This window comes from Bison bison, unplaced genomic scaffold (genome assembly GCF_000754665.1).
Source record: "Bison bison bison isolate TAMUID 2011002044 unplaced genomic scaffold, Bison_UMD1.0 scf7180017864361, whole genome shotgun sequence".
Taxonomy (NCBI): Eukaryota; Metazoa; Chordata; class Mammalia; order Artiodactyla; family Bovidae; genus Bison; species Bison bison.
In genome coordinates this window covers 966,443-981,384 of record NW_011494933.1, presented here as the reverse complement: position 1 = coordinate 981,384, position 14,942 = coordinate 966,443, and the positions used below count along the sequence as shown (strand labels likewise).

The window sequence follows — 14,942 nt, the reverse complement described above, 5'->3', positions numbered from 1 at the left end:
AGTAAAGACACTTGCCAGTGTGAAAAATTACTTAGTGTACTTGGAGTTGGGATTCAAGCCCAGGAACCTTCCCTCCAGAAACCACACTATTATTTTTCTGAATAGCCTCACAATTAAAATATTGTCAGAAAGTCAGAGGAAGTCATCCTGGTAGCTTGACTTGGCTTGAAGTCTTTGTCAGATGTTAGACCATTTCTATTTCTGGTCTCGTCAAGACAACTGGCCTTTTCTCTCCATCTTTAGAGCTTCTATTCTTCTTTTTGCTTTTACTGCTGTTTCAAAGAAGCTGGACTGGTCCAAATAATTTTTTCTCAAATTCAGTTCCAACTATGGCTAAAGAATTGCACTTCTGCTTCAGCTCAAACTACCCTAAATTTCAATTCAGGAGCATCCATTCATTCATTTATTTATTCAACAAATATTTATGAGTAGCTACTACATATCAGGCAGTGGGCAGTCTTCATACAGGCCGAGTCCTTGCTCTCATGTTCCTTACGTTCAGTGGGAGTGCTGCTAAGTCACTTCAGTCGTGTCCGACTCTGTGCGACCCCATAGACTGCAGCCCACCAGGCTCCCCCGTCCCTGGGATTCTCCAGGCAAGAACACTGGAGTGGGTTGCCATTTCCTTCTCCATCAGTGGGAGTAGACAACGATAAACAAACATATGGCACAACACATTAGGCATGACAGTGCTGCAGAGAATAGTGGAGGGGAGAGGGGATAGCAAAGTATGGGCCTTGGGGTGCGGCTGTGTTGTTGCAAAGTTTAAAAGGAGGGCCAGGGAACGCTTCTTCAATAAGGTAATATTTGAGCAGAGACATAAAAGAAATGTAAATCAAAAATGTGCCTGTATGGGGAAAAGAGAACAGCAAGAACAAAGGCCCAGATGCCGGAAGAAGCTTAGAGTTTTTCCCTGACAATGAGAGAGCCTGTGGGCTAGAGCTGAGAAAAATGAGTTGATGCCTGAAATTGCTTGACTCATCTGTAAGTCGTTCAAGAATGTCATTTGACTTTAAAAATATAAATCCTTTCCCAGAAAACTTATTTTAGACAATATTAATATTTTTATACATTGCTTAGGACTTTAAAGAGAATTTTCTCAGATATTATCTCATTTTCTCCTTAAAACTTCTATGACTGACTGGTAAGTCTAATTTGATTATCCCAGCAACTACCATAGGACATAAAATATAGTAGGCACTCAGTCAATGTATATTGAATTAATAAGTTGAGTTATGGAATCAATGGGACAACTTTGTCAACCTTATCATATTCATTTTTATGGACTACTGATTGGGTTATGGAGAAGGCAATGGCACCCCACTCCAGTACTCTTGCCTGGAAAACCCCATGGACATAGGAGCCTGGTAGGCTGCAGTCCATGGGGTCGCTAAGAGTTGGGCACAACTGAGCAACTTCACTTTCAGTTTTCACTTTCATGCATTGGAGAAGGAAATGGCAACCCACTCCAGTGTTCTTGCCTGGAGAATCCCAGGGACGGGGGAGCCTGGTGGGCTGCCGTCTATGGGGTCACACAGAGTCGGACACGACTGAAGTGACTTAGCAGCAGCAGCAGATTGGGTTATAATGTAGGGAAGCCTTAGAAGCTATGGTGATGTCTCAGGTCATTTGCCTCCACCATAATATATATGTGTATTTATTTTTTGTAGTAATTTATGCTTTTTCTATCTAACTCTTCCATTAAGTTCTTCAGCACTTTTTCCTGTAGTTAGTTTCCATAACTTCAAATTTATCTAATCTGCCATATTCTTGGAATTCATTTCATAACACTTATCAGAACCTATAATGTAAAAGTGATTCTAAGTGAGAGCATGAAACTTTTTTTAATAAGTTCAATATTATTCATGCTTCCTATTGTTTTGAGTTCATCTTTTTTATTTATACATTTACAGTTAGTCTCTAGTCGACTAAGTTGCTAAGCAAAGTATACACTTGTGTCTTTTACCCTAGCTTTCATTTAAAAAAAAGAAAAAGAAAATTTATAGAGCATTTCAATCCAAAGGCACCAGACAGGTTCCATGGTCTGATCTAAAGCCACACTCTGAGTTTCTGTGCTGGGTCACACTGGACCTTGTTAGCTGAAGCACCCACAGGTTATTTGAGCTCTACTTCAGTACAGTTCAGTTGCTCAGTTGTGTCCGACTCTTTGCGACCCCATGAATTGCAGCATGCCAGGCCTCCCTGTCCATCATCAACTCCCAGAGTTCACTCAAACTCACGTCCATCAAGTCAGTGATGCCATCCAGACATCTCATCCTCTGTCATCCCCTTTTTCTCCTGCCCCCAATCTCTCCCAGCATCAGGGTCTTTTCCAATGAGTCAGCTCTTCGCATGAAGTGGCCAAAGTACTGGAGTTTCAGCTTCAGCATCAGTCCTTCCAAAGAACACCCAGGACTGATCTCCTTCAGAATGGACTGGTTGGATCTCCTTGCAGTCCAAGGAACTCTCAAGACTCTTCTCCCACCGCAGTTCAAAAGCATCAATTCTTCGGTGCTCAGCCTTCTTCACAGTCCAACTCTCACATCCATATATGACTACTGGAAAAACCATAGCCTTGACTAGATGGACCTTTGTTAGCCCTCACCAAAGCAACAGTTCCTGTCCCGTGTTAATGATCTGCCCACTTTGTGCAACAGAATTCCTGTGTCCTCTTCATGGAAGCCATCACGTCTGTTGACTCTTTAGTTGTCCTACAAAAAATGTCAAATGTTGCTCTTTCCTCTTCTGGTTGGGTAGTATCGTGGCATTACCTCCATTCAGTTGTTCTTTCACTCACTCAACAAGGCGCTATTCGGAGCCCACCAACGTGCCAGGCACTGCTTTGGGCGCTGCAGGTCCAGCATCGTAAATACAGATGTCATACCTACTCTCTTACAAAGCTAAATGAATGATTCTAGAAGGGGAGAGGGAATGAATGATTATAAATAGTAATATAATAAATTTTGTGAAGGAAAAAAATAAACTAGGGAAACCAGATAACAATGATCTGTTTAAAAGAGTGTAGTTAACAGCCACTATGGAAAACAGCAAGGAGATTCCTCAAAAGACTAAAATTAGAACTACAATATGATCCAGCAATTCCATTCCAGGGTATATATCTGAAGAAAAATGAAAATACAAATTTGAAATGATATACACACTCCAAGGTTCATAGCAGCATTATGTACAATTGCCATACTACAGAAGCAACCTAAAGTATCCTTTAACAGATGAATGGATAATGAAGATATGGTGTGTGTGTACACACACACACACACACACACACACACAATGGACTACTCAATTCGGTTCAGTCGCTCAGTAATGTCCGACTCAGTCGCTCAGTCGTGTCCGACTCTTTGCGACCCCATGAATTGCAGCATGCCAGGCCTCCCTATCCATCACCAACTCCCAGAGTTCACTCAGACTCACGTCCATTGAGTCAGTGATGCCATCCAGCTCTTTCATCCTCTGTCGTCCCCTTCTCCTCCTGCCCCCAATCCCTCCCAGCATCAGGGTCTTTTCCGATGAGTCAACTCTTCGCATGAGGTGGCCAAAGTATTGGAGTTTCAGCCTCACCGTCAGTCCTTCCAATGAACACCCAGGGCTGGTCTCCTTCAGAATGGACTGGTTGGTACTCCTTGCAGTCCAAGGGACTCTCAAGAGTCTTCTCCAACACCACAGTTCAAAACCATCAATTCTTTGGCACTCAGTTTTCTTCACAGTCCAACTCTCACATCCATACATGACCACTGGAAAAACCATAGCCTTAACTAGACAGACCTTTCTTTGCAAAGTAATGTCTCTGCTTTTGAATATGCTATCTAGGTTGGTCATAACTTTCCTTCAAAGGAGTAAGCGTCTTTTAATTTCACGGCTGCAATCACCATCTGCAGTGATTTTGGAGCCCAAAAAAATAGTCTGACACTGTTTCCACTGTTTCCCCATCTATTTCCCATGAAGTGATGGGACCAGATGCCATGATCTTAGTTTTCTGAATGTTGAGCTTTAAGCCAACATTTCACTCTCCTCTTTCACTTTCATCAAGAGGCTTTTTAGTTCCTCTTCACTTTCTGCCATAAGGGTGGTATCATCTACATACCTGAGGTTAATGATATTTCTCCTGGCAATCTTGATTCCAGCTTGTGTTTCTTCCAGCCCAGAGTTGCTCATGATGTACTCTGCATATAAGTTAAATAAACAGGGTGACAATATACAGCCTTGACATACTCCTTTTCCTATTTGGAACCAGTCTGTTGTTCCATGTCCAGTTCTAACTGTTGCTTCCTGACCTGCATATAGATTTCTCAACAGGCAGGTCAGGTGGTCTGGTATTCCTATCTCTTTCAGAATTTTCCACAGTTTACTGTGATCCACACAGTCAAAGGCTTTGGCATAGTCAATAAAGCAGAAATAGATGTTTTTCTGGAACTCTCTTGCTTTTTCCATGATCAGCGGATGTTGGCAATTTGATCTCTGGTTCCTCTGCCTTTTCTAAAACCAGCTTGAACATCTGGAAGTTCACGGTTCACATATTAATGAAACCTGGCTTGGAGAATTTTGAGCATTACCTTACTAGTGTGTGAGATGAATGCAATTGTGTGGTAGTTTGAGCATTCTTTGGCATTGCCCTTCTTTGGGATTGGAATGAAAACTGACCTTTTCCAGTCCTGCCTGCTGAGTTTTCTAAATTTGCTGGCATATTGAGTGCAGCACTTTCACAGCATCATCGTTCAGGATTTGAAATAGCTCAACTGGAATTCCATCACCTCCATTAGCTTTGTTCGTAGTGATGCTTTCTAAGGCCCACTTGACTTCACATTCCAGGATGTCTGGCTCTCGGAGAGTCATCACACCATCATGATTATCTGGGTCGTGAAGATCTTTTTTGTACAGTTCTGTATTCTTGCCACCTCACAATGGACTACTACTCAGCCATAAATAAAGAGTGAAATCTTGCCATTTTCAGCAACTTCTATGAACTTGGAGGGTATTGGGTTTAGTGAAGTAGCTCAGACAGAGGAGGACAAATACTGTATGTTTTCACTTATATGTGGAATCTTAAAAATAAAACAAACGAGTATAACAAAACAGAAACAAACTTATAGATACAGAAAACATACTAGTGGTTACCAGAGGGGAGAGGGGTGGAGGAAAGGTCAAGAAAAGGGAAGGTAATTAAGAGGTATATATATATATAAGTATGTAATGTACAGCACAGGGAATATAGCTAATATTTCATCATAACTTTAAATGGAGTATAAGCTATAAAAATATCAAATTACTGTGTTGTACATCTGAAACTAATATAACATTGTAAATCAACTCTTCAATGAAAAAGGGGGTAGGGAAGGTCTCACCGAGGGGATGATATTTAAGCAGAGATCTAGTAGAGGTGAGGAAGTAAACCACATGAATATCTGAGCAAAGTATATCTTTGAAGAGGAAATAGCAAGACTAAGGACCTTGAAGTGAGAATAAACTTGGTATGCTCCAGGAACAGCATACAGATGAGTAAATCCACAGCTGGGTGCATAGAAGGGAGGATGATAGAAGATAAGGTCTAAGGCAAGTTCCAAATACCATAGGAATTTTTGAATATCGACTGTCACTGCATCCCAACAGTTCCTGATGTGTTTACTTAATCCGTTTCTGGACAGTTTTCTTAAAGTCAGTGTAAAGGATATGGGACATCTGTTGGAAATATTTTGGGTAGAGTAATTCATGTAATGCTCTTTCAAATAAAATTTAGGAAAAAAACCATGAAGACAACAGTACTCACAATTGCACAGTCTTTTGGTTTTTGAGGTGAAATTTACATACATAAAACTACCATGTTAAAATAATTCAATGGCATTAGTACATTCACAGTGCTGTTCAACCACCACCTCTGTCTGGTACAAAACACTTTCATCACCCCAAAAGGAAAACCCACGCCCATTAAGGAGTTCTAATAATTTCTCCCTACCTCCCTCTGCAGCACCAGTCCACTTTCCGTCACCATAGATTTACCTGTTCTGGGTGCTTCATGTAAATGGAATCATATAGTATGTGACCTTTTATGCCTGGCTTCTTTCACTTAGTATTAATGTTTTCAGGATTCATCCATATTGTAGCATGTATCAGCACTTCATTCCTTGTTATGGCTGTATAATGTTCCGTTGTATATATGAACTGCAATTGGTTTACCTGTTCATCTACTGATGAACACCTGGGTGGTTTCTGCCTTTTGGCTACTGTGAATGCTGCTGCTATCAACAAGTGTGTACAAATATTTCTCTAAAAACCTGTTTTCAGTTCTTTTGGATATAAAGTGAGGATCATAATTGCTGAGTCATATGATAATTCTATATTTTACTTTTTGAGATACCACCAAACTGTTCTCCACAATAGCTGAATTGTATAGTCCCATGGCAGTCTGATTCTTAAGACATATCTATCCTCAGGACGGGGGAGCCTGGTGGGCTGCCGTCTCTGGGGTCACACAGAGTCGGACACGACTGAAGTGACTTAGCAGCAGCAGCAGCAGCATCCTCTATAATCACTTGCCTCCTCAACACCTTAACTTCCCTAGGTTGAAGCTGATTACCTTAGGTGGCAATCTGATTAACTGGTTCTCCCAACTCAAGCTGAAGGGGGACTTTTATTAGAAAAACTAAGGAAAATAAAATTGATAAAGACAAAACATGAAAACTTCTAAAGGCTACCATCTGTGTTGTATAATTTCTTACCCAGATTACTCCAGGCATGATGAAGTACTTTGGGGTCAACACAGTGGGGTGGATTCTGTGATCCTATATATTTTTTTTTGTTTTCTAGAATATTTTTGATTTTAGAATTCACAGTACCTATAATTTATGTGGCTTATAAAATCAATAGCTGAATGCCTACTGTATACCAAGAATTTTGTTATATAGTAGATATCAAAGATTTCATATTCTCAGAGAAAAGCATGCCTCTAAGTAAGTGAAAACTTGTGTTAAGCTATTTGAAATCAAGGAATAAGACAGTGATTCTTAGAGTGTGGCATAATGTCACCTACAGCAGAATCATCTAGGATGCTTTGGCCTGCTTCAGCACTATAGGTCAGAATCTCTGGTTAGATTCCTGGGTTGCTGCTGCTGCTGCTGCTAGGTCGCTTCGGTCGTGCACGACTCTGTGCGACCCCATAGATGGAAGCCCACCAGGCTCCGCTGTCCCTGGGATTCTCCAGGCAAGAACACTGGAGTGGGTTGCCCTTTCCTTCTCCAATGCATGAAAGTGAAAAGTGCAAGTGAAGTCGCTCAGTCGTGTCCGACTGGCAGCGACCCCATGGACTGTAGCCCAGGCTCCTCTGTCCATGGGAGTTTCCAGGCAAGAGTACTGGAGTGGGATGCCATTGCCTTCTCCGAGATTCCTGGGTTAGAATCCAGAAATCTGCATTTTATTAAGCTTTTAAGATTATCTTCATGTGTTTAGAAGTTTGAGAAGTACTGAAATAGGGAATGCTTTTATTTTAGCACTTTTTTTACAAATAATTTGAAAATAATGTTTTATAATAACTTTTTGGATATGAAATATGTTCAAATTAATTCAAGATTAAAAACAGTTTATGAAAATAAAATAGCAAAAGAATGTTCCACAATATTATTATCAAATCTTTATGAGTTTACTGCACTATGAGATCAATCCGAAATTCATTAATGTCCCCATTCAATAAAGTTACTTGTCCCTCTCCTCCCCCTTACAACATGCTAGACTTCAGTAGTGAAAAGTGAACTGGACAGAGACACTACCTCATGGAATTTATAGTCCAGCTTTACTAAAACCCAAAATGTATTTGGTGGGGATAGGAGTGGTAACTAGTTAATCAGAGTTTTTTTTAAAGTATTTACCACTTTCACCTCTTAGGCAGAACAGATAATGCTACTTAAGGGGTTTCCAACATAACTCTGCAACTGTTAAAGGAAACTTAATTTGCTCTGGAACAGTAGTACATGGTTTGAGATGCTTTAGTCCCTTCATATGGAATCCTACACCTCTCCATCCTTTTCTGCTTTGCTGCTGGAAGCAAGTATTTTAAATTACTAAGGTTTAAAAATTATGTTTATTACAACACATAAAAACCTTTTCTGTATAATCGAATGAGTGAGATACAACTTACAGTTGCCTAAAGGTGCTGAGAACTAGCTTTTATTTTTATTTCTTTTTTGAAAAAGTACATTAGCATTTTGACTATTTGGGTATATAGCCATAAGCTAAATAGAATAAGTATAACAATTTCAAATGAATGCTTAATGAGAATGGTACTTAACTTGTTTTCCGTTTTCCTACTCATGTCATTATTTGCCAATTTCAGCCCAATAAATTTTCTAGCAAACCATCTCTCATGTGTATGATTTAGAGGTTATATAATTTTGCTCTGGACAGTTTAGGTACGATTAATGAATAATTCAAGATGACTGTGTTACTGTCCTTTCCTTGGATTCCATAAAAACCATTGTCATTATTCTTTTACTACAATACAAACAATAAAATACATGAACATTTTGTTGGAGGATAAAGGATTCACTAAGGGTTTCCTAGGTGGCTCAGTTGATAAAGAATCTGCCTGCAATGCAGGAGACCTGGGTTCCATCCCTGGGTTGAGGAATATCCCCTGCAGGAGGGCATGGCAATCCACTCCAGTCTTCTTGCCTGGAGAATCCCATGGACAGAGGAGCCTGGCGGGCTACAGTCCAGGTCACAAAGTGTCAGACACGACTGAGTGACTGAGCACACAAGGTCACTAAGAAAGAAATGCACAGCACTGTAAAAGTTGCTATAATACAGCTACGTGGGCCATATTCCTCTTTTGTTTAAAATCTTCAGTGCTGACAAGGTGTGCGTGCTCAGTCATGTCTGTTTGCAACTCCATGGACTGTAGCCCATCAGGTTCCTCTGTCCATGAAATTTTCCAGGCAAGAATACTGGAGCAAGTCGCCATTTCCTTCTCCAGGGAATCTTCCTGACCCAGGGATCCAACCCACATCTCCTGTGTCTCCTGCATTGGCAGGCGGATTCTTTACCACTGAGCCATCTGAAGCCCCGGTGCTGATTAGACAACTCCAAAAGTGCCAAGGCTCAATTTTAAAATATCATTTAAAATTTTAGGCATATGTCTGACTTTCCACCAAGTGAACAACAGTGAGAAATAGAAGATGGAATTTTGTAACAGGATAATAAAGAACTTTTAAGGTGACAGAGCAAAGGATGAAAAATTCCACTCATAGGCTTAAAACTCCACTTCTGAGTGCTAGGATTAAGGTCATGTATCCATGTTCTCATTTGATCTTCATGCCAAACCCATGAATATCTCTGATGTTTGTGTGTATGTGTACATAGATCGAGAGATACAGGAGTTTATATAAATTAGCTGCCCAATTGTTTTTGTTTACTTTAGCAGATCTAGCTACATTATACATATTTATATTATAATTAGTATTTAGTTGATTAAGAAAATATTAACTCTAAAACTTCTGTGCTGAAACATACTTTTGCCTATTGCTGAAAAACCATATTAAACACTAAAATTTCTTTCCCAGCCTTAATTTGGTCACCAACTACTTATGTTAACTATCAAAAGATAAAATAGGTCAAAATATAATTTAGGAAGCCCAGATAAGAAACAAAAAGCTAGCAGATAATTTCCCAAAGAATGTCACACATGTAATGAATCCTAACATAAATCTCCATATAAAACTCTTTTGCAGTTATTTTTTATAAATTTGTCTTTTCTATTTGCTTTAATTGATATGTTCATTTTGTTAAATAAATTTGGAGAAAAATCCAAAGATATATAAAATCTCCCATTTTACTCAGTTCTCAAACCCCTGTTTCTTTAAATTAGATCTTTTTTATTTTTTTTTTTGCCTTCAACTAGATCTTTTAATGCCTGTAACTGCTTTTGGCTTTATAGAATGAGGCCTCAAAAAACTAAGTTAGTGGGGTAGCATAGAGATTCAAATTTGGAAAAATAATTTTGGAAATAGTCAAATTTTTGTGTTAAATTGTATTCAAATACAATTCTCTTATAATGTTTATTGGATATTATGTTCCCTATTAATACTTTTATTTGCTATTGTTTAGTTGCTAAGTCTGGTCCAACTCTTTTGTGATCCCATTGGCTGTAGCCCATCAGGCTCCTCTGTCAATGGGATTTCCCAGGCAAGAATACTGGAGTGGGTTACCATTTCCTTCTCCAGGGAATCTTCCCAACCCTGGACTGAACCCATCTCCTGCATTGACAGGCAGATTTTTTACCACTGAGCCACCAGGGAAGCCCAGTACTTTTATAAGCAGTTTCAGATTTGCTCAGAAATTGTTTTGCTTGGTAAGAGTAAGCAGAATTATTTTCTCCTGAGGAAATGGTTACTTCATTGCTATATAAATATGTATTGATACATAGGGCAGAATTTATATTAGACAAAAAAAAGGAAACAATCTGAATGTACAACAGTAGTATAAAATGGTTAAATAAATTATAATGTATGCATTTGATATAATATTCAGCATCCATTAAAACCAATAGATTAAAAATTTTGGATTTGAATGGTTAATGTGATGAGAGAAAGCTCATGATATACTGTTAAATGGAAAAGGCAAAATTCAAACCTGTATTTTATATTATAATTGATACAGTTCTGATTTTTACTTTATGCCTCTAATTTCACTGAGCTATACATCTGTATATCTGAGTATATGTTGTTGTTTTTGTTTTAGTCTCTAAGTCATGTCCAGCTCTTTGCAATCCTGTGGACGGTAGCCTTCCAGGCCACTCGGTCCATGGGATTTCCCAGGCAAGAATACTAGAATGGGTTGCGATTCCTCCTCCAGGGCATCTTCCTGATCCAGGGAGTGAACCTGGTATCCTGCACTGGCAGGTCGATTCTTTACCACTGAGCCACCAGGGAAGCTTATGAAATGTGTGGATGGGTGTGTGTGTGTGTGTATATATATATGCATCTATTTTATTGTGGTAAAAAAACAGAGAACACAAAGAAGACATACAGATAGCCAGCACACACGGGAAAAGATGTTCAGCGTCACTAATCATCAGGGAAATGCAAACAAAACCACAATGAAATCTCACTTCAGAATAGCTAAGACAAGGACAAGAAATTACAAGTGCTAGAAAGGATGTGGATGAAAAAGAACTCCTGTATATTGTTTGTGGGGTTTTAAATTGGTGCAGCCACTATGGAAAACAGTATAAACCTTCCTCAAATAATTAAAAATAGAACTACCACATCTCTCAGCAATTTCACTTTTGAGTATTTACCCAAAGAAAGCAAAATCACTAATTAAAAAACCCTATTTTCATTGTAGTATTGTTTATAACAGCCAAGATATAGAAGCAAGCTAAGGTCCATCAATAGATGAATGGATAAAGATGTAGTGTGTACATACAGTAGAATATTTGCCATTTAAAAAAAGAGTGAAATCTTGCCATGGGACATCATGGATGGGTCTAGAGGGTATTATGCTCAGTGAAGTAAATAAACAGAGAAAGATAAATACCATATGATCTCACTTATATGTAGAATGTAAAAAACAAACAAAATGAAACAAAAACAGACTCATAGATAAGAGAACAAATGGGTAGTTGCCAAAAAGAAGAAGTTTGAGGGAATGAGTGAAATTAAGGTAATAGGTAAGTGAAATTAAGAGTACAAACTGCTGATTATAAAATAATTAAGTCATGGGGATGTAATTTACATAAATATGCATAAGAAATTTGGTCAGTAATACTGTAATGACTTTGTATGGGCACAGATGGTTCCTAGACTTCAGGTTTGATCATTTCATAATGTATTTAAATGTCAAATTACTATTTTATATTCCTGAAGCTAACATAATATTGTTTGTCAGCCCTATTTCAAATAAAAAATAAGTAGATAAGAAGTATACAATATACAGATACAGTTATCAATAATATAATGCACATAATTACATTAATATGTAATATATTGCTGATAATTATATGAACACCTAATATTTTATGCCACTTTTTAAAAAGTTTATCAGACATTCCTGCATATATTACATCTTCTACATTCCTCATCACAGTTCTCTGAACTAGGTAATTGTCTCCACTTTAACAAATGAAGGGTAAAGTTCAGATAGATTTGTATTATCTACCACTAACAATAACAACAACAAATTCGTAGTAGTAATTGTAGCAGCAGCAATAAGAAAGGAGTGGCAACTAGTAATTGTTGAACACATGCAGTTGTGAGAGGGTCTCTGAATAAAATGAATATCTGTTTATCCCCCCCAAAAGATTCAGGTCATGAGCATGAGGGGGCGGGGCTTCCAGGTATCAGACACTAGGAAGAGAAAAGATTCTGTTGTGGGTCCAGCTGTACTATGGAAGGGTAGGGAAAGATTTAGAGTGGTAGGCTGAAAAGAGTACCTAACTTGCATCAGGTGATGTATGTCCTTAACCTAGGACCTACCAACTAATTTTATCTGTGAAAACAGGTAAATCGGTTCTCCTGACTTTCTTCGTGTATAATATAAGAATTAACTAAGATCCTTTACAAGTCTACCATTTAGAGTTACTTTTTGCTTCCTTTAGGTGGGCACTGAACTACCATAGTCTGGGGAACAGGAAGAGAAGGAATATAAGAATGTGAATTTGAGTAAGAATGAGAAAGAAAAGGAGAAAGAGAAGTCCATTAAAATATTCATAGCATGATACTTTATACGATATAATAATTAAACCTCAAAATAGCTTTACCTGTCATTAGTAAAAAGTTTATCTGTTTTCCAATGAAAGGGCAAATTAGAAATTTACTTTACCATGATACCCATATTTGAAGAATAATCACTATCTTTGGGGAATCTAAGACTTACACATTGAAAAGAATTGGATTTTGAAGACCAAAGATGTATCTGAGAAACAACTATCTGTTTCTTTTAATATGTTTTTACATAGTTTCACTTAAAAAGAATATCTTTTTTTTTTTTACAGTTGGTGAATTACATCCCCTAAAGGGTAAAATGAGATGTATTTTATGTATTAGATACTAGTTCCTTCGAACATGAAGAATAAACTTTTCATTTAACTTCCTTTTTCTAACTGACACTTTTTGCTGATTTACTGCATCTAAAGAATAAATGTATAAGTATATAATTATGTAATCTCAGAACCATCTTGCTAGTTGGAAGGTGGTAAAAAAAACCTACTTTCCATGATTTAACTCTTTCATGCCTAAAGGAGTATTTTTACCTTTTGACTGCTAACGGAAGATATCTTCTCAAAGCGATTCTCTACCTGATACATTTTTTTAATTATGTATTTCAGGCCCTGCTTGATACTCAGAATCTTTTGCGTGCACAAATCACAAATTTTACTTTCAACCTGGGATTTTCGGGGAAATTTTACCATACAGGTAAGAGAGAGATTAACTATCCCCGTAGTTAGCCTCTCTGACCACTCTCTTTAAAACTGTGACCCCCTCCTCTTCAGACCTTCTTGGGTCTCTCCACTATTTTATTTTCTTCATATTACTCAATTTCATTTAACTTATTTTTTCACCTTTACAGAATGTTAATAGCTTGAAAGTTTATTCACCATGTTATTATTTAATGGCCTTTTCTCTATTGAACTATAATTTACAGACATAAAACTGTATAAGTAATAAGTATGGTGCTCAATGGATTTCACCAAGTGTACAGAGCTGTGTACCCAGATCAAGAAAGAGGTTCTACCAGAATCTACACACCCTCTCCCTTGGGCTGCTTTATAGTCCTTCACTTCCCACCAAGAAAACCACTATCCTGGCTTCTAACATCATAAATTAGTTTGCCTGGCTTTAAGATGTGTATAAAAAGAATCATATAAATGGACTCTTCTATATATAGCTTGTTTTGTCTAACATTATTTTGGTTTTGCAGATATTATTGTGTAGGGTTGTATTTCTTTCAACTTTATTTTTCTATAGTATTGCACTGTTTGAATTTAACAAATTTATTTATTCCATTCTGTTCCAGTGTGGATGGTTGGGTTGTTTTCAATCTTTGCCTTTCATTTTTTTGGAATAGTCATGTTAAGAATGTTTTAAACACAACTATTGTTAAAAATATTTGTCCTTCAGAGGACAATTTTTTTCTGTTGTTTATCAACCAGTAGAATTGCTGGTTATATGGTATACTTATGATCAGCTTTAGTAGAAAATACCAAACAGTTTTTCAAAGTGGTGATATCAATTTATATTTCCAATACTATGTGAGTTTTCCTGTTGTTTTATATTCCTCCAAGTATTAAATATTATTATCTTATTATTTTAGCCTTCTAGTGGGCATGTCAGATCAGTTCAGTTGCTCAGTCGTGTCCGACTCTTTGCGACCCCATGAATCACAGCACGCCAGGTCTCCGTGTCTATCACCAACTCCTGGAGTTCACTCAAACTCATGTCCATCGAATCGGTGATGCCATCCAGCCATCTCATCCTCTGTTGTCCCCTTCTCCTCCTGCCCACCATCCCTCCCAGCATCAGAGTCTTTTCCAGTGAGTCAGCTCTTTGCATGAGGTGGCCAAAGTACTGGAGTTTCAGCTTCAGCATCAGTCCTTCCAATGACCACCCAGGACTGATCTCTTTTAGGATGGAATTGTTGGATCTTCTTGCAGTCCAAGGGACTCTCAAGAGTCTTTTCCAACACCACAGTTCAAAAGCATCAATTCTTCAGCACTCAGCTTACTTCACAGTCCAACTTTCACATCCATACATGACCACTGGAAAAACCATAGCCTTGACTAGATGGACCTTTGTTGGCAAAGTAATATCTCGGCTTTTCAATATGCTATCTAGGTTGGTCATAACTTTCCTTCCAAGGAGTAAGCGTCTTTTAATTTCATGGCTGCAATCACCATCTGCCGTGATTTTGGAGCCCCCAAAAATAAAGTTTGACACTTTCCA

General features: G+C 38.1%; 1 protein-coding gene across 1 annotated transcript in view; it reads left to right on the top strand.

Annotated features, from left to right (window-relative positions):
• The window catches only part of NDST3 (N-deacetylase/N-sulfotransferase (heparan glucosaminyl) 3), a 182,278-nt gene that overhangs the window by 54,171 nt on the left and 113,165 nt on the right, over positions 1–14,942 (top strand). Inside the window, exon 3 of the mRNA XM_010855234.1 lies at positions 13,328–13,415. Within this exon, the coding sequence (XP_010853536.1) occupies positions 13,328–13,415 (88 nt within the window). The remainder of the gene's footprint in view (positions 1–13,327; positions 13,416–14,942) is intronic.